Here is a 20085-nt window from a genome sequence, read left to right as displayed (position 1 = left end):
ATATTGCCTCCACAGATTGAGAGAACAGTTGTGGCAGAATACGAGCTGGAATACCTACTGCTCGAAGGACATTGCTTTGACATGACCACAGAACAGCCTCCTCGGGGTCTGCAGTTCACACTCAGCACAAAAAGTCAGCCTGTCGCAGTTGATACAATAGTGATGGCCAATCTTGTAAGTAGAGTACATACTTAATTGATGGTATTACAGTTAGATGTTTAATCTAAAATTCTCCAAGTTTTTCTAATAAGAAGATAAAATAATTTTTATCCTGCTCTTGCTGAATGGGTCCCAAAATACAAAACTGAAACTTTGGCTAAGGTCATTAAAAAAACAAAAATGAAGGGAATCTTATTTTCAGAATGTGCTTTTACAAGTTATTGAAAAATCTTCTTCCTTGGAATTCATTGATAGAATCCATTCATCCCACAGTTGGTGAACACTTTCTTGGATGATTAATGTATAGTCTTTCTTAAACAATTGGATGTGTGTTTAGTCATGCAACTGTGATCATATTTTTCTCATCTTAAAAGGGATATTTTCAATTAAAAGCAAACCCAGGTGCTTGGATACTGAAATTACGCCATGGAAAATCTGAAGATATTTATCAAATAGTTGGGTGAGTTATATGAACGACTTTTAAATTTTTATGTGTAAATAGGTATGATAAATAACCAAGATCATCAAAACAACTAAAATGTTCACAATTACAATCACTATAAAACAAAAACTATAAGGTTGTGACATTTTTTCCAAAATTTTTTATTTTTTGTTTTATTTGAAAAATGTAAAATATGCCTGATGTATATATCTGGTTCTTTATTGTCTACTTTACGTAATTGTTTTCTATGCACATTTTGATGCATTAGCGTAATTAAATATTTATAATCTAATGACAATATAATGTGTGTTTTATAACAAAGATGTTGTCCATAGATTGGTTCTTCATTTTTGTAGGTAAGAATTGCTTTCTTTCATGGTAACTTACCTGCTCATTATTGAGGTTAGTATACAACAGAGATTATAAGACTTTTTCTATAGGAGCCAATGGAAAATACTTCATGTTTTAGGGCACATATGACTTTTGTCAATATTCTTTTTTCTTAACAACCATTTAAAAACATAAAAAACATAAAAACCATTTAAAAACATAAAAAACATAAAAACCATTTAAAAACATAAAAACCATTTCTCACCTAAAACTCTTAGGGACATACGTATTTTAGAATTAGAATTCTTCAAATTTTGGAAAGTAAATAGAGTACACATATCAGTACGACACATTGGGCAAGATCTAAGACAGCACTTCATTAAACAAACATTTCTGTTGCAAAAAGTGTATTTACATTAAAAGGATATGTAATGACTATAAAGGGGCCATACAAAAACAGGTCAACAACTTGACCTCACTTGCCAGCTATAGTTTGCTGACCTGTTATAAAGTCTTTTTCCATCCCTTAATAAATATCTGTGCTTTTCACTTATTTAAATAAATACAGGGCTGGGCAAAAGTAGATTTATAGCTGTGAATATGCAGGAGTTAATAAAAAAGCTGCTGTAATCATCATAACCTGCATGTCTTTCTCCATATGAACAACTGTAAACCTACTTTTGCCTTGCCCTGTATTTATGGAGGACTATTATCATAACAAGAACTGTGATCAACAAAGATAATATGGGGGTAGAGGTTACTGTACCTTTTTATTCTTTTCTTCTGTTTTTCTTCTTCTCTGCCTAGCACATAGTGTCATTCAACAAATATGCTTAATAATTTATGCATACAAAGCCTAGAATGCTCAATTCTGTGACAGGGAGCAGGGGTGGGGTAAGTGTTGACAAGAGGAATGAGACAGCACCTCAAGAGGGTTTTAAAGAATTACAGTAACTTAACTACAACCTGTACCACAGACAAGACACTCAAGGAACAAGAAAGGGGTGTGTGCAAAACTCTCACCTAAAACTCTTCGGGACATATGTATTTTAGAATTAGAATTCTTCAGATTTTGGAAAGTAAATAGAGTACACATATCAGTACGACACATTGGGCAAGATCTAAGACAGCACTTCATTAAACAAACATTTCTGTTGCAAAAAGTGTATTTACATTAAAAGGATATGTAATGACTATAAAGGAAAACAAAAACAAGCCACAGACTGGGAGAAAAATCTTTGCAAAACCTACGTCCATCAAAGAATTTATATATAGAATATTTAAAGGACTATCAAAACTCAGCAGTAAGACAACAACCTAATAAAAAGTGTACAGAAGACTTGAACCAACACTTCACCAAAAGGAAAATATGGATGGCAAAAATAAGCACATAAAAAGAGACTCAACATCATTAGTTATTAGGAAAATGCATGTTAAATCCACTGTGAGATAACACCTCTCATCCATCAGAATGGCTAACATTAAGAAGACCGACACTACCAAGTGTTGATGAAGATGTGGAGCAGTAGGAAAGGTCATGCACTATTGGTGGGAACACAGAGTAGTACAGCTACAGTAGGACAGTTGGGCAGGACCTTACAAATTTAAATACACAATTAACCCATATGATCCAGGCATTTCACTCACAGATATTTACCCCCAATAAAAAGAAATACATGTTTGTACAAAGACTTGTACATTAATATCCATAGCAGCTTTATTTGCAATTGCCAGACACTGGAAACAACCCAAATGTTAACAAGTGAAGGAATAATCAAAAAGTAGTACATCCATACAGTGGAATACTACCCAGCAACAGAAAAGATGAACCACTGAGAACACGGTGACATAGATGAGGCTGAGTCATTATCCTGAGTTAAAGAAGTGTGGCCAGAAAAAGAGCACATGCTGTTTGATTCCTTTCATAAGTAGTAAAACACTAGGTAAGACAAACTGAGTGACAGAGATCAGACCACTGGTCGCTTGGGGAGAGGAGTGAGGGGCAGGGAAAAGCAGAGGGTCGCACCCGAGATCCATAGGTGAACAGAACACAGGGCCTGTTCTTCCACAGCTTCCCCAGTAGGAGGGACAGCGAAGAAAATGAGTAGCAATCAATACATTATCAATACTATGAAAGGGTGCTACTGAGGTACAGAAAATAAAGCAAAATACACTGCAACATGTGGTTTCAAGGCATAATTTCAAGAACCATTCATGCTTTGCTCCAGCGTCTTGGACCTTGTGCAAACTACTGCCAGGAGCTCAGTGTTTCTCAGTTTCTGACTATTGTTTCAGCATTGCTTTTTGCAAAAGGAAAGCCCTTTGGAATTAGATGAACTGTGATTCAAATCCCTCCTCTACCACCAGCTATCTGTGTACTCTTGCATAAGTTTCTTTACCACCTGGAATCTTTATTTCCTCATAATAAAAGGGTATAATCCTACTACTTGTGGGGTCTTGGTAAGGACTAAATGAGATAATCATCATAGAACACAGTGCCCCCCGTGGCATAAATGTCCATTCCTCTCCACTTACTCCTTGTTCCTTCTTAACAAGTTACGATTGCATATGTTATGTACATTATGTATATTATGTATATGTGTATTATGTAGTATATGTACAATATCTAATATGTGTATTAATATGTAAAACTAGACATTATGTTAGGTCCTATTTTATGTATCTTCTTGACCATTATTTGCTGTCATACACAATCTATAAATGGATCATTTGGGGAGAAAATTGCCCCTGATGGTACAATTTCAGTACCACTATATATTAGTGGAAAATATTTCTCATTCACACACAACTTTTGGTAATAGAAATCATTTTAAATTTGTATTACTTATAAACAGTAAAACCATAAGGTTCTCTCAGTCATAATTATTCTAAACGTGGTTAATATGTCACTAAAATCCGGAATGAAAAAAACATAAATGGTGCTACTCTGTAATAAAACGTTTTTGAAATTAAAGTATCAATAATGAAAAACAGGTCAATATAAAATATGACAAAAATGGAAATTCTGTTTATCCTAATGTTATGATTTCATCCTAATTGATATTACATTTAGGAAAAATATTCTTAAAATATGATGAAAGGCTAAGTTGAAATAACAGTAAGATGAGTTTCTAAGTCCTGATTTTAAAACCATGGCTAAATAATGGGATAATTTAAAATTGGACGTCCCGTTTATTAGGCATGATCCTCCCACGTGGGCCCTTCGTGTCTGTCCGTCTCTCTGTAGTCTTCAACCACAGATCAGCGGCCCCGACTCATGCCGACTGATAGTAACCTTGGACACAAAGATGCTCAAAATCATTCTCCCCTAGAAAAGAAAATCTTCAGAGTTCTATTAAAATTAGGTAGCTGCTTCTTAGATTTTCCTAATTAAATTATAGAAAATAACATACTTTACATATCTGTATGGCTTTCAGTGTGCTAAATTATTATGCTTGACTTTTCACTTGAAATCTTCAAAAAAACAAATGGCCAAATTACTGTTTGTACATAGTTTCAGCTTGGTACCTTTGAAATTGAACTACTGCTTCTGTGCTTTCTATAGGGTCTGGGAGAGATTTCAAACGCTTTCCGTTCTTTCAGCTCCTTGAGCCAGTCCCTTTGTGAGGTAGTGTCCGCTCTCTGACCCTGGCGGTGGTTATAGTTCACTGTTTGAGGAAGGCTTTTGTGGGCTCTTAGAAGGTCCCTATTGCAGTACCTCACTTCCCTTTGATGCCTGATCCCCTTTGGTGCATCTCTATTCCTGCTGGCTTCTGGCTTCTGGCTTCTGGCTTCTGTCTCAGCTTCCTCAGTCTCGGGCATCTATGTTATGCCCACAGCCTATTTCTGCTGACGCTTCTCTGTACCTCCAGGTTGCTGTATTGGCAGCTTGTATGGCTACCCCATGGTAAGAAATAACAAAACAGTCTCTACCCTGCTGGGAGCATGAGCATCTTCGTCACTACCGCCCCTGCCACTTGGTGGCAAGGGTGGAGGTGGCTTGAGATCCTGCTTAGGCTGAGCTGCAGCGTTGTGCTTCCTGGCTCGACCCCAGTCCCAGTGCTTGGTGGACTCAGTGGCTGAGGCTGAGTGACGTTTGGGCCTGGAAGCTCTTGAAAGTTTTTAAGAACTTCGACATTTCTACTGCATGAATCGGAATGCTTTCTCTTTCCTGCTGGTCGCTGCTGGGTAGGGCTGTTCCTGCCACACTGGCTCAGGCACCCCAGCTGCGGAACAGGGAGTGAGAGGGAGGCAAAGGCGTGTGTTAGTCCACAGAGTGCTGGCATTGCCAGGGTTTTGTTTTAGAAATGACATTCAAGTATGTAAATCTGACTGAACTTAAAGTATCTACTAATTTAGCATCTAATTGCTTTTCCTCTTTGATAAAGTTTGATTTTATTGTAAATGTTTCTTATAGTGGCATTTTTTAGTGTATGGTGAATATCGTGTTCAAAATACAATTTGTTAGTAAAGCTGTCATATTTGACTTACTCAGTTTTGAAAATTACACAATGAAATACGTCATGTGTGATATAAAATAGAAACGCCAAGTTACATAGATGGATATTATAGACATTTTCAGTCTTGTAAGTTTAACAGTACACTTCAAATTTTAGCATGTGAAAATGGCTGGTAAATATTGAAAAATTACGGGACAGTGTCGAATTCCTGTAATGATGATATTTAAACAACTTAAAGTGTAAAAAAGTTTTATATTTTAATCATCACTGGAGATATTACAGAGATATGAAAGATTTGAATCTTGTGATAATCTTGGTATACAGTAGAAAAGATAAGGAACATTTTGAGCTTTCTGAGTGATGAGACAATATCAAATTTAGAGAGTTATTTTTGTATAATTTTAATTTGTACTGTTAAAATTGGACAGTTTTGAAAATTATAGTGTATTATAGCTGACTATACAAATACAAAATATTGAATATGATATATACACAAGTGATATATTTATTTCAAAATGCATTTATTCTTTTATGTTGTATGCATTTTCATGAACTGATTAAAGATATTTACATGTTTTTCTACCTTTAGGCATGAAGGAACTGACTCCCAGTCACACCCAGGAGATGTCATTGTTGTGTTAAACAGCTTCAAAAGCAAAATACTGGAAATACAAGTATGTGAGGCAGGCACTGTCTATAAGCTTTGTTCTTCACATTAAAATGTATCTCATTTTTAATTAATCGATTAATTTTTATTTTACAACTGAATTTACAATTTTTTCTGCCCAAAATGTCATGTTGGAACTCTGGCAATGGAAGAAAGAAGAGGATTATTGAGTTCATGAAGGGAAAGCAGAGAGCTTGGAGATCAAAGAACAATTTTTTTAAAGTTATGATATATCTACTCTATCTACTGTATCTGTAGCCAGACAATGTTACAAATTGGGAACGCAGGTTGAAAAACTAACCCTGAAAATAAAAAGTGTTTTGTTTTTTTCGAGAGAGAGAGAGAGAATGAGTTTTTTAGTGATGGCAGGTTTGGTTCTTTTGGACTAACCCACCTACTTAACACTAGTAAAAATGGGTGAAATAGTTTTTAAAAAGCTTAAGAGCAATGAGGAGCTGACAGTAATAAAATAAACAAGGAAAATGAGGAAATACAAAACCAAAATTAGAGGGAAAATAAGGACCTTAGCGAGGTAAGCAAGCACAGACACTTCTCTTGTCCCAAGAAAGCCACTGTTACCTTGAAAGCATTTATCTACCTTGGTACACTTGAGCTGTAATTTTGGTTTAATTTGCAGGGTGATGGGGACAGAAATTAAAACTCTGGACCCATATCAAGTGTATAATCCATTAGAAGATGCTCTCAACCGTAAGCCAGCTATAGCTTCAGCATAAGGATGAGCCATAGTAAATTATCCCACACAGTCTTTTAGCCCAAATTTGTACTATCGTTAAAATAGGTAAAGATTGATAAGGCCATATAGGTAATCTGGAGGAAACATGCATATATCTATCTTTGGAATAAGATTACTACATCCAAATACACAAGGAAAACCAGGAGCAACAACAGAAAACAGATATACATTCTATATATAATAGTTGTTGACACAGATTCTGAAACAACTATGCTTATAATGTTTAAAAAAAGTAAAAGACAAACTTGAAAAAAAATTGCATGGAACAGGAAACTGTAAAAAGTACATATCTGATTTTTCTTAGTAGAACTTCTAAAACTGAGGAAATAACTAAAATTAGGAATTTAGAGGGTGACTTGAACATGCCTGAAGAGAGAATTAAGTATCCCAGATGCAACAAGGGCATTAAAAAATAAGAAAGTACAAGTCGGACCATAAAAGGCAGAAAATAGATTGAAAAATCTGAGATACGAGGATTGCATTTGCACCTGGCCGTTACTCACGACCTGTGTGACCTTGGGCAGATTGCTTAGCCTTTTCCTGTCTCTGTTTTCTCATTTACCGCCTAGAATTAACAGTAGAACTTAACCTTATATGTCTATTATAAGGACAAGATAGTTTAGCTTTGTAAAGTGCTTTGTGAACATTGGTTAAGTAAAGCCAATTTAAATGGAGTTCCAAAAGAAGATGAAATAATGAGGAACAGGTAGTATTTGAAGCAATAATGGCTGAGAATTTTTATGAATGGAAGAAAGAAGCCAATTTGCATATGCAAGAAATCTAGTGATTCCCAAGGAAGGTATTTAAAAGTAAATCCACACCTAGACTCTTGTTGATAAAACTGGGGAAAAAAAAAAAAAGAAAAAGACAAGGGAAATCTTGAAAATAGCCAAAAGAGAAAAAACTATCTTCAAAGAGCTATAGTCTGACAGTTGATTTCTCAGGAGTAACAATGAAAGCCAGAAGATACTGGAACGATGTTTAAGAGTACTGAATGGAAAAAGGAATGCCAACCTAAAATAATTTATCCTGAAATGATATCTTTCAAGAGGAAGCATAAAGTATTTTCAGAAAAATTAAAAACTGAATTTGCCATCAGCACAGTCACACTAAAGGAAATTCTAAAAGATACACTTCAGACAGGAAAAAAAAATAATCATCTGGGGTCAAGTTCTGAGTTTGGAAAAAGAATAGAGAAAAGAAAATAATTATGTGGATGTGTCTATTATCAGTAAATATACAAAACAATAGTAAATGTCTTATGAGGTATTTAAAAAATATGGAATTAAAAATAATGGCATGTAATCCTTAAGAAATAAGGTTATTTGCAATAACATATAAAGTTCTTATATTGACCAGGGTAATGGTAATGATTACTTTTGAGACTTTAGGGCAAATATGATTTTTGTAATTTTTAAGATAACCACTAAAAGAATAAAAACAAGGCACAATGTCATAGTAAAGAGGAAAAATAGAGTGAAACAAAATAATATATATGGGCTAAGAGTGGAGAAGAAATGACGTGAACATGTGGGACAGAGAAAGCACAAAATAGTCAGAATTTAACACAATTATATTAAATGTAAATGGCCTAAATGTTTCAATTAAAAGACAAAGATTGTCATACAGAATTTTTTAAAATCCCAACTATATGTTGTTTGCAGAAAGCACATCCAATCATAAGAATACAGCTTCAAGGCGAGGATGAAAATAAAATACACATGTGCCGAAAGTATACTTAGCCAATACCAACCTAAACAAAGCTTATATAGCTATACTAATATCAGAGATAGTAGACATTAGGACAAATAACATTAAAGATTTTTATTTTAACACTCATTTTTTAGTACTTTATACAACAAGGAGACCAAAAAATCAGTGGAGATATAGAAGATTTGAACAGTGGGATTATAAGTCTTGACCTGGTAGACATACAAAATAAAACACCCAATAACACCATATAGTCTTTCAAATGCAGAGAAAACATTAATGAAAATGTTTTATAAAAGAAAATAGCTTTACACTTAGTTGAAAAGCAGATTTTAACAATCTTCAGAAAAACTCATGCAGAGTGTGTCCTTTGTAACGCAGTAGAGCAGAAATCATTCTCAACTATACCACCAAATTTTACCTTGCATCCTATATGATAATCTGTTTCTAGCCACCTCTGCTCTTTATCCTGTGGTCAGTTACACATGTTGCTCACACTCATCTCTGATGGTCTTCTCTGATCTCGACTCCCTTTCTCAATAATAACTATACTCTGTCTTTGAATACATTTCCCTCTGGCCATTTTGGATGAACACCCCACAAAACCTAGACCAGCTGCTGAAGGTACTCACTTAGCCTACGCTCCTTAGGACCAGCATTTCAGCTAGTTTTATCCTGGCCCTGCACACAGGAGAGAAATTCCATTTAGTGGGGTGGTAGTACAATTCCATCTTTGCCCATTGAACAATTGTTTGTTTCCTTTTTTTGAGCTGAATTTTTGTACTCTTATATACTGGTTGTAATTAGCAGATCTAAGTCACCGTAATCATCAAATCTTTGAGGTTCAATCACTCTGCAGCCGCTCAGTCTTTCTGTTGTTGTTAGTAGCACGGCTTTATCCCCTCATTGACCGTCTCTCAGTATTTTACCAAAAGAGACAGAAAAAGGAGGGAGAGCTGATAAGCAGCATCAAGGATTAGCCTACGGACTTCAGTAGGCTAATAGGAATTCCAGAAAGAAGAAAGAGAAAAAATAAAGGAGGGAAAGTATTCCACAGAAAAAACAGATTAAAATATTTGTGTCAAAATGGTCCACAAACTAGGATGAGGGAAAAACGGCCCAAATAAGATCACAGTAACTACCACAGAGACAAAAGTCAGGTCCTGAAAGAGAACTCAAGCGTCAGACGTTTAATTTTCAGAATGGGTGTTACAAGACAGCAAATCAAAGCCTTTAATATTTTAAGGAAAATTATTTTGAACCTAGGATTCTTTAACCAAATTCTTAATCAAATTTGAAGGCAAAGTAAAGTTGTTTTCTGAAGTATGAAGATTTAGGAACATTATTTTTTACATTTCTTCTTGAGGTTATTTGCCAGTACAGTGAAGATGAAGACTAAGAAAGAAGATAAATATTTTAGGAAATGGTGACATTAATGTGAAAATTAAAGCAGAGAAGGCCAAGAAATAAATAGGCAATTAATTGTTGAGATCCATGAAAAATGTCTTCAAAAAGACAGTAATTCTAGACAACTAACATGAATAATAAACTGGAAAATACTAGGTATGTGGTAAAGCAGAAATACAGCTAGCTCATCACTAGAAAAAATGAATACAGTAAAATTCCGCCCAAAATATTTCCCTACTGGCAGAATATAAAATAGCAGAATCCATTTGAACTAGCAAGTCTCCTACAAGTGGCGTAGTGGTCACATTACTGTAACTCTTCACAGGAAATATAAACTTACATGGTCACAATAAGCACTTTTTACTGATTGTCAACATGAAGATTAAACATAGGAAAGTGCAAAAGGTACATTTTCTGGACTCAATGAAAATATCTATATTTACAATGATAAAGGTGTTTAGCTAATGTAAGTCAGGAGGTCCACAGAAGGAAGGGTAGAGATATTGGTATACTTATAAAAAGGGTATGAAAGAGGAACTGTTGAAGTTGTTGGAATAGAAAACAGATTTAAATATTAAAGTTAAAAAAAAAAGTACTTGGTAGCAGAACTAATGATAAAGGTATTACTACCAAAATGTCCAGACAAAAAGGGGAAGAAGGGTGATATAAGTGACCTGCTCATTATGAAGATTGAGTAATGTCTAAATTGTTTAAAATTGATAAATCAGTAAATACAAATATAAGCACATTTTTTAGCACTATGGACCTGACCACCAAAAGAACTAAAATTGAGGGGTTGAACTGGTAGTTGAAACTGACCTATCTGTAATATACTAAGATATTCTCTGGCTTCATGTACTGCAACTGTCTTAGAATTACAAGGGTCACCCTGCCCAGTAATACTTCTCTTCCTAACCATGCAGCATAATATTTAAAGCTTCAGAATTCTAACATTTTTCTTTACCATGCTGTCTAGGTGAAAAAAAAGCCAGGCAAAATTAAGGAAGATATCCTGAGCGATAAAGGTGAAAAAAAAGGAATGTGGGACTCCATTAAAAGGTAATTCCTAATGACTATTTTAACACATAACTCTAGATCCCCTGCAGTTGGTAAACATTTCAGAAAAGCACAGATCCTCTTGTCTAGAAAGGGTAAGATAGATGCCTAAGTTTTAATAGGAACTCAAGGGAGAAAGGGGCTCTGTCCCATTTGGAGGAGTGTCAGGCAAGACTCCTTGGAGAAGGTGTGTTCTAAAGGATGGACAGGTTTTCAGAAGTTGGAGGTGGAGTGAAGGTACCTGGTTACATGAAGATCGCGTATGTTACTCAAGGAAGAGGAGGTAGCCTGGGTTAGCTGGTACAGTGAGTACAGCAGCGAATCTATACATTAGGTTGGGACCTTTATTATTAGCTAGTCACAAAAGTAATATGTGGACTCAGGTATTACGGAGTCCAGGAGCAGAGCTGGCTTCGGGCAGTCAGGTGATGGGTCTGGAAACTTTCCCCATCTCTTAGTTCTACTGCCTGTGCCCACTTCACTTGCAGATGGGCTTTTACAGGAAAGGCTTGCCGCCCCCAGTGCAGAGAGAACACCCCTTCCCCAACAGCACCAGTGAAGGCGCCAAGGCTGGCTCGTTGGCCCTGCTGTGTCCACATGTCCCAAACTGAACTGACCGCTGAGACTGGCCGTGCTTGGGTCACATGCCTGTCTGCAGAGTCAGTGAGAAGGCCCATCCCACCTGAACCTCCCCCTCAGAACACCAGGTTATTGTCACTGAAAAGCGAAGGGCGTTGAGCAAAAACACGAGCTGCTATAGATCCACATGGTAGAGAATCTTGAAAGTCCATGTTAGAGATTTGAACTTAATTTGATTGTGATGGAAAATCATTGATTACTTGATCAAGGCTAAGAAGTAGAAACTTTAAGCCAAATAGATTCAGCAGCCTGAGTAGATTTTGTTAAAAGACCAAAGGCCCTCCCATCTTTTTGGGTTCTGCCCGGTTTAGGCCTCTTTTTCCGTGAGGCTCCTTGATTGATAAGAGGAATCATGTCGCTGTGACAGTATATGCGTTGAAGCAGTTTCTGACAGAGAAAGGCTCACGCTCACTCATTTTGAGATGATTTGAAGAGTAGGTATGTTTGACAGGGGACAATGAAACAGAATCTGTGCATTGAAAGAATATCTGTCCGTGGGCTGCCATTCAAGCCAGAAGGTAGAGCTAAGAATGAACAAAGATAGCTGTTAACCTACAGCATAGCGACTTGCTTTACAGAAAGGATACCAAAACAACGATGCTTTCTTAAGGCGATGGCAGCGCCTCCAAATGTATAAGCATTGTGTATGTTACAGTGCTTTCGCTTTTTTTAGTCTTAGTTTTATCTTAACTTAGAGTAATTTTTTCTACACTGAATCAACTTGTTTTTTCTATCTGAGAGATTACTATAGGAAAAGGTTTGAAAAATGCTTCTGTCATAACAATTTCTATTTGGCAAAATATATTCCACGAAGATTGTAAATTGTTTAGTTTTCCAAATTTTACAAATGTTAGACATTTTAAATATCTGTGCATATAAAAACGAGATTTTAAAATAAAAATTTTAAATGGGTAGAAAGAGAAGAAATTAAACATTATGAAAACTGTAAATAAAAGATTGAGTCACTTTTGTATATAAGACAGGACATATAAAAGGCCACTCTGGGTCCAAACAGCGGGACAAGTGCGGGCAGAGCACAGAAGAGGCCCGTGAGTGGGCGTGGGCGTGGGCCCCGCACCTGCCCAGTCCTCCTGGAGGCGCTGCAGCGCAGGGGTCCCGAGGCCGGCACCAGGGGGCGACTGTCGCTGGCCAGGGGAGCTCTGCCCTCTAGACCTCTTGTAGGACGTGTTACCCGTGGGGGCAGGTCACCAGCGCTCTGGGCCTACCTGTTACCGCACAGGGAGACGCTCTCTGGGTGGTGGTTGCACACTTGTCTGCTATGTCCCCTCCCCCGCTCTTGGCCTGTGGAAGATCTCAGGACGTTATTTGTGGCCACGGCATGTTGTGACTCGTTCTTCGGTCTCAAAACAACATTTTTGTCACCAAAAAAGCCCAAAGATAACTACTTCATTAACGTAGAGACATTATAATTGCGTTCTACATTTTAAATGTTTCAAAATCGTAAAAACTTTCTTATAGTGTCATATGTTTTAGTATTAACAATTCATGATTTTTAGAACTCGTTTCAGTGTAATAATTTTACTTTGAAAGGTATTCCTATTTTTATTGCTTATGAAATTTAGTGTGTAAATATATAAAGTTTGCAGATGTATATTAAGAAACTGTCAATCACTACTTTTTTATTCCAAGTTTCACAAGAAGTTTGCGTAAAGAAAATGACAAAAAGGAAACAGACATACTGAACATTTTCTCAGTTGCTTCTGGCCACTTATATGAACGCTTTTTAAGGTAGGTGTATTTTTTTATCTAATGTTTTCAAAAGTAAATACATTTACTTGGTTCAGACAGAATTTTTAAAGTTCAAAAGAATACAATGTGAAACAGTGAAAACAGATTGCCTACTTTTTCCATGGGAGACCTATATTATATAATATGAATATTCACGTCCTGCCCAAGCTATGTGCAGACAAGCAAACATTTTTTTAACTTTTTTAATCCAAATAGTAAAAATGAATATATTTTTCTACATCTTGCTTTTTTTAAACCTAAAAAAATTATGAGGGAAGTATATTTTTTTAAATACAGATTTCATGAGTTCATTTGATTTAGAATACTGATGTGATTTAAGACTGCAAAATGGACATATTTTGTAACAACATTGGTAAAAAGTATATATTGTAAATTTCCTTTTTCCAATGAAGAAATGCCTGTGTTATTTTAAGAAAAAGAAAAGGAGGCAGGGCAATGAGAGGTGGAAAGCGTGTTCACAAAAGACTGTCTTTTTTAACAGTACTTTCTGTAGAAGGATCACAGAAAATGCTTCAGAAATGATTGCACATGTGTTTATATTTTAAGATGGAACTTGAGAGGTATCTGTATCTTCTCCAGTCAGAAGCCTAGAATAGCAAAGCAAGTGCCCCATCCAGTGACTTGATCAATATAGAAAGATCATTCAGTGCTTCCTGTTTTTCACACCTGACATTAATGACACAGTAGAAGAGCCAATATTAGACTGCAGTTCAGCTCATCAAGACTATTTCAGACCAGCTTCCATTTCTTTGTCAGCTGGAGCAAACAATAGCAACCAGTTTAGTCTATGTTCAAGTACATCTGTATACAGATCCTTCTTGTCTTATGAGGGGGTTACACCCCAATAAACCCAGTAAGTTGAAAATAGTCACCCAAAACTGCATTTAATACACCTAACTTGCTGGACATCGTAGCTTAGCCTTGTGTACCTTCGGTGTGCTCCGAACACTCACACTAGCCTACATGCAGTTAGACAAAACCATGTCATGCCATTGCCAGCTCCCTGAGAGAGTATCAAACCACATGTCGCTAGCTCAAGGGAAGATCAGAATTCAAAATCTGGAGAACAGTTTCTGCTGAATGTGTATCACTTTCGAACATCATAAAGTTGAAAATTCCTAAGTCGAAGCATCATAGGTCAGGAGCCCTCCATAAATGTATATTCTTGTACATCACATGCTTGATGAGCAGCCATAATATTTCAAGGTCTATTTCTTTATTATATACAGTGCAAAACTTCTAATACCTTTAAATATTTAAAAGCCTTCTGGAAATTACAGTGAACTATTAATGTTAACTTAGTGGATTTAATGTTTTTATACAGAATTATGATGCTTTCTGTCTTACGTAATACTAAAACACCAGTGAAGTTCTGGTTCCTAAAAAACTACCTCTCACCGACATTTAAAGTAAGTACATTAATCTTTTTATTAGAGAGTGGTTAATATTTGAATAGTAAATTCTTTGTCATTGTAAGTTCATATGACTTTTCAGAATGAGACTTGAAATGTATATTTGCTTGTTGCTATTGTTTTTAATTATATTTTTTTAATCCTCATTCTAGTACATGCTTATTGATTTTAGACAGAGGGGGAGGGAGGGGAAGAGGAAGGAGAGAAACATCAATACTAGAGAGAAACATTCATCAGTCGCCTCCTGTGCGCACCCAGACCAGGGCCAGGGACCAAACCCGCAACCTAGGCATGTGCCCTGAGCAGGAGTCCAGCCTGCAACCTTTCGGTTTACAGGACAGTGCTTCAACCAGTGGAGCCACGCCAGTCAGGGCAAATTAGTATTTTTAATCAAGCTTAACAAAATCTAGCTTAACAAAATTTCTATGCCATTTTTATTTAAAGTGTTTAGAAGGACAACAGAAGATGACTTATTGTTAAGTAAACTCAAAATTAGAAGGGTGAGTCATTTTTCATGATAGTAAATATGTGCAGGTTGTCAATAAGAAGAATTAGATTCTTTTTACAAAGATAGGCAGGAGCAGTAGTATCAAGAAAACACGAACACTGTACCATGGGAAACAGTATGATGTGCAAGGATAAAGCAGCCCTTTCATCCCTGTGCATAGATTGCTGTGGCAGTACGAACACCGTATTGAGAAGTCTGAGGCATTTTCTATTTAGGGGTTTTCAGATGGCCAACATCTGTTACCCTTCACTCACCCCGACAGTTCTGCCGCAGAGTCCGCCCTGTTCTTCCTATTCTCACTGCAGAGTAATCAGATTCCATGAAAGTTAGGGTCCCATTTAGCAACAGTTCAAAGAAGTCCTCTTTTTCTAGCCCAAAACCAGTGGTAACAGCAGAAATAAAAATAGCCAACCACATTTTCATTCCTTAATATTGCCTGGCATATTGCTAACTATGTACAGTACTCATGTGCGGTTCACGAAGTCCTGTCAGGGGAAAACCACGGCTCAGCACTCACAGAACTGGCCTGCACAGTCAGGGGTGTCTGAGAGCAGCCCTCTGTCCCGTAAGCCACTATCCGGACTCTCAGAACCCAGAAGAGCGGTTCCAGTCACAGGTTCCGTTTATTGTGGCAAAAGGACCCAGAGCAAAATCAGCAAAGCAAAGAGCTGCACAGGACAAGATCCACAGGAGGCCAGACCCGGAGCTCCTGGGTGTCGTCTCCCAGTGGAGTCACATGGACAGAGCTGACTTCTCCCAGCGAAAGCGTGTGACAGTACCTGTGGAGAATTGCCACTAGCAGCTCACTCAGACTTCGGTTTTTAGTTTTTATTGGGGTTGGCCACGGAGTCCCAGCTGAGGGGCCCTCTGGCTGACCTCAGCAGCCAGCTCCCCTGGAGGCCGAGCTGACACCTGGTGGCCTATGGTCCTCACCAGGAATCACATCTTTGGAGAGACAGTTTGTCATGGACAAAGGGGTCCTGGGAAATAAAGGCATTCTTATTAGGCGGAACATTCCAAGGGCAGAAGTTACCTCCCAGGAGACAGGGACAAAGGGCCCAAGTTTTCTTTTAAGCAAGACGTGTCCCTTATGGAACCGACCCGCGATGGAACAGCTAGCCAGGGACCTAGCCGAGACCTGAACTGGAGCGTTCGGGCTGCCAGGCCCAGGTGCTGAGCCCTCATGTCGCCGCCACCTGCCCCCACCACCGCCTGGTGCTGCCTCCCACAAAAGGGCCATGAATGTAACCCGCGGTCGTGCCAGCTGTTGACTGAATTTTTAACATGTGACTCTATAAGGCAGATGGGGGTTTAATGCTACATAAACTGCGATGATACTACAGTCTCTTAGGAGGGACGACACTCGCTGGAAATACAGCACTGCATCTGGCTGTCTTGTTTCACTTTGTGGTCAAAGTTAATACCACATCTGAAGTAATGTTTTCCTTTTTGTTTTGTAATTTGACGGCTTTCCCTCAAAATTTTTATCTTTGACAACTCTTCAGTGAATTATCATGTGTACAAACCATAAGGATGCCGCTGTGATGAATTTTTACATCCTTAGAACACCTGCACCCTGGTCTCTCTGTCCAGCAGCCAGATGCGGGAACAGAAATCACCAGTGCCCTGGGCCCTTTCCCTTCAATTTAACAAAAAAATTCCTCTTTTCCTTTAAATCTTTGCTAAATTATGTCTACCTAGGAGACAGTCTTTTCATGACCACACTATGTAAAATTACAATCCCTTTTCATCTGTCACTATTTCCCTTCTCTTTTAATTTTTTTCCATAACACTATCGTCTATAGGTAAATTATTAATTCCATTCATTTTCTACTTACTACCTCTAAAATGAAAGTTGGTGAGAGCTGCTGTTTGTATCCGTGTTGTTCACTGCTCTATCCAGTGGCCTAGAATGGTGCCTCGTGTATGATGCATGTTCAGTGGATATTTTTAAATACATATTTGCTGAATTAAAAAAGCTTTTTTAAATTACTTCTGATGTTTTCTAAAATTTTGAAACCAAAGTAATGATTCCCAGACACTGGTCTAGCCATAATTTCAACATTTCAGTTCACTGATGCCTACAGTAAGGAATACAATTTAACCCTACATTGCTCTTAGAAAAGCGGGGAGAAAATTAAACTAAGCATATCATCAAATACTGGCCACAGATGAGAACTGAGGAGATGCATGCACATTTTAGGTTTGCTCGCACATCTTTCCCGACTCCTTCATCATCCTCCCTCTCCATTTTAAGACTTAAGTCTTAAAGCAAACTTAACCAACACCATAATTCATTAACTGCTCTGGTTTAAATAGAATAAGATACTCTAAGCATGTAAGACACTAAATCAAATATATAATATTCAGATAACTACCACAGTAACTACCTTGTATTTATAATCATTAAATTAATCATAAATCTCAAACATGCATGAAACTCACACAGAGTCTAATTTATCAATTTATAACCCATTGTATGTTTTCGTACATCCTTTGTGTCTCTGATGGACAGACATGTTGGCATACACACAGTGCGGCAAAAGTAGGTTCACAGTTGTGAGTATCCTACACGCAGTTTATTCTTGTATTGTTTGTTAACTATCCTACTATCTTCCATACGAGCAGCTGTATGCCTGCCTTTGCTGCACCGTGTATATAAACTGAGGCACAGGTGTTCCAAGATCCCGAGGTGTTTCCCTTCTGTGTATAGTCAGGTGTTCTCAGGTCTGTCGTTAACTGGGAAAATACAGGAACATTTATTTTAATTAATAAGCTTGCTAATTGATATAATGTGCCTATTTTTAATGTCATTTAATATAGTTTTACATATGCTTGTCTATTTGCCAATGTTTTCATATTTCTCGTTAATAGGTATAGGTTGTAGAAGTAGAATTTAGACATTTACCAACTTGTTTGTAACAATTTTATAGTGAACTCTACCTTTTAATATGATTTTTTTTTCTCTAAAACAAAAACTGCGTTTTCTTCCTTGAACACACTCTTTGATTTGTGCATGTGTATTTTTAGGAGGTGATCCCTCACATGGCTCAGGCATATGGGTTCCAGTATGAACTGGTCCAATATAAGTGGCCCCGCTGGCTTCATCGACAGACGGAAAAGCAAAGGGTTATTTGGGGTTACAAAATTCTGTTTCTTGATGTCCTTTTTCCTCTGGCAGTGGACAAAATCATTTTTGTTGATGCCGACCAGGTAATAAGATTAACCATTGTTTTTATTAGTACATAAATTTTTTTTATACTTCTGAGTGTAGGGACTCTATTTATGTTGCTGGTATTTATTATCATCTTTGTTGCCTTGCTGCATACACATTTGAGACATGATTGTGATATAAAAGCAAAGCATCTTTTTAAAAAACTATCAGGATTCCAGGGGAAAATTAAACATTTTGCAAGAAGTGGCATTTGTTATTTAGGACACAGCAGTTTTCTCTCTGAAGTAGTTTCATTTTCTTAATTTTAATTAAAAATAAAAATATTAATATTAACCATAATAAGAGTTATAGGATGTCCTGTGAATAGGAGCTGATACTTGTATAAAATGAGCTGTTCTTGCTGGAGAAGTTAGCAGTTGCACACAACTTTCTTCTCTTCCACCTTCAGCAGCATTCTCTGGCGTTTAGTCAAAAACCACATCATCATTATTCTATAACAGGGAAAAAGTGTCCCAGATTTGGCCCAAAAACCATTATGGTTCTCAGCTTGCAAAATGTATATATTTAGAAATTGTGATGACTTTTCCCCTTTTCTCCTTGCAAACCTTTGTAATCATTAATGGCAAAAAAAAAAGTGTTTTCTTAAATACACAAATTTCTAAAAAAAAAAGGGTAATATGTAAATATCGATGTTATATAAATTAAATGCACAGTTAGTATTTATATTTAAGACAAAAGTATACTTTCAAATTCTGTATTAGAGTTTGCTTATATTGTAAACTTTTTGTATTTTTCAAATTGATAAATGTGAATCATTATCATAAAAAACTAAGAAAGCAGGCAAATGTAGGTGGCGAACTAAGCATTTCCAAACATATGAACAAAATTGATTTCTCCTACTTACCCACAATATACACAGTAAGACTTTTCCAGCAGGCTAGAGTCTATTAAAAAATGAAACTTAACATTATTGCAATAAAGCCATTGAAGATAATCAGATTTTTCTTTAGGATTCAAACTAATATTTGCCAACATACAATAATAGAGATGTGTCATAAACGACTTCGAGTTATTGATCCTTACCTTAAGAAACTTAGAGCTGTGCTCTTGTCTTAGTTCCTTCTCAAAATACGTTTTGTTTAAAATATTCCATATATTGATGAAAATGATGTCAAAAACTATTCTTATTAATGAGAGTAAGACCCATCATGCAGACTAGGTATATTTTAGGCTTCTTTTCACCTGTGAGAACAAGAGAAAGAAATAGAGACTTAGTAACCGCCCCCCCCCCCCACGAGCTGGGAGAGCTTAGAAGGAAGCGCGCGCACTGTGCCTTTGCAGTAGGGTGGGGTTTGGAGATTCACGTAAAAGGGGCCTGCGTTATTTTGTAGCCTTCATCAGAGAAACTGTGTTAATCATGTAGATCGTGAGGCATGACCTGAAGGAGCTGCGGGACTTCGACCTGGACGGAGCCCCTTATGGGTACACCCCGTTCTGTGATAGCCGCACTGACATGGACGGGTATCGCTTCTGGAAGAAGGGATATTGGGCATCACATCTTTTAAGAAGGAAATACCATATCAGGTAAAAAGCTGT

General features: G+C 37.0%; 1 protein-coding gene across 1 annotated transcript in view; it reads left to right on the top strand.

Moving 5' to 3' along the window:
• UGGT2 (UDP-glucose glycoprotein glucosyltransferase 2) overlaps positions 1–20085 on the top strand; it is a 126135-nt gene that overhangs the window by 94258 nt on the left and 11792 nt on the right. The window contains exons 28-35 of the mRNA XM_054586483.1: positions 16–174; positions 534–619; positions 5981–6065; positions 10906–10988; positions 13275–13373; positions 14719–14803; positions 18345–18527; positions 19913–20073. Of these exons, the coding sequence (XP_054442458.1) occupies positions 16–174; positions 534–619; positions 5981–6065; positions 10906–10988; positions 13275–13373; positions 14719–14803; positions 18345–18527; positions 19913–20073 (941 nt within the window). The remainder of the gene's footprint in view (positions 1–15; positions 175–533; positions 620–5980; positions 6066–10905; positions 10989–13274; positions 13374–14718; positions 14804–18344; positions 18528–19912; positions 20074–20085) is intronic.

This window comes from Pteronotus mesoamericanus, unplaced genomic scaffold (assembly GCF_021234165.1).
Source record: "Pteronotus mesoamericanus isolate MK-2021 breed Mesoamerican mustached bat unplaced genomic scaffold, CSHL_Meso_final contig_94, whole genome shotgun sequence".
NCBI classification, from domain to species: Eukaryota; Metazoa; Chordata; class Mammalia; order Chiroptera; family Mormoopidae; genus Pteronotus; species Pteronotus mesoamericanus.
This window is presented reverse-complemented; position numbering and strand designations above follow the sequence as displayed.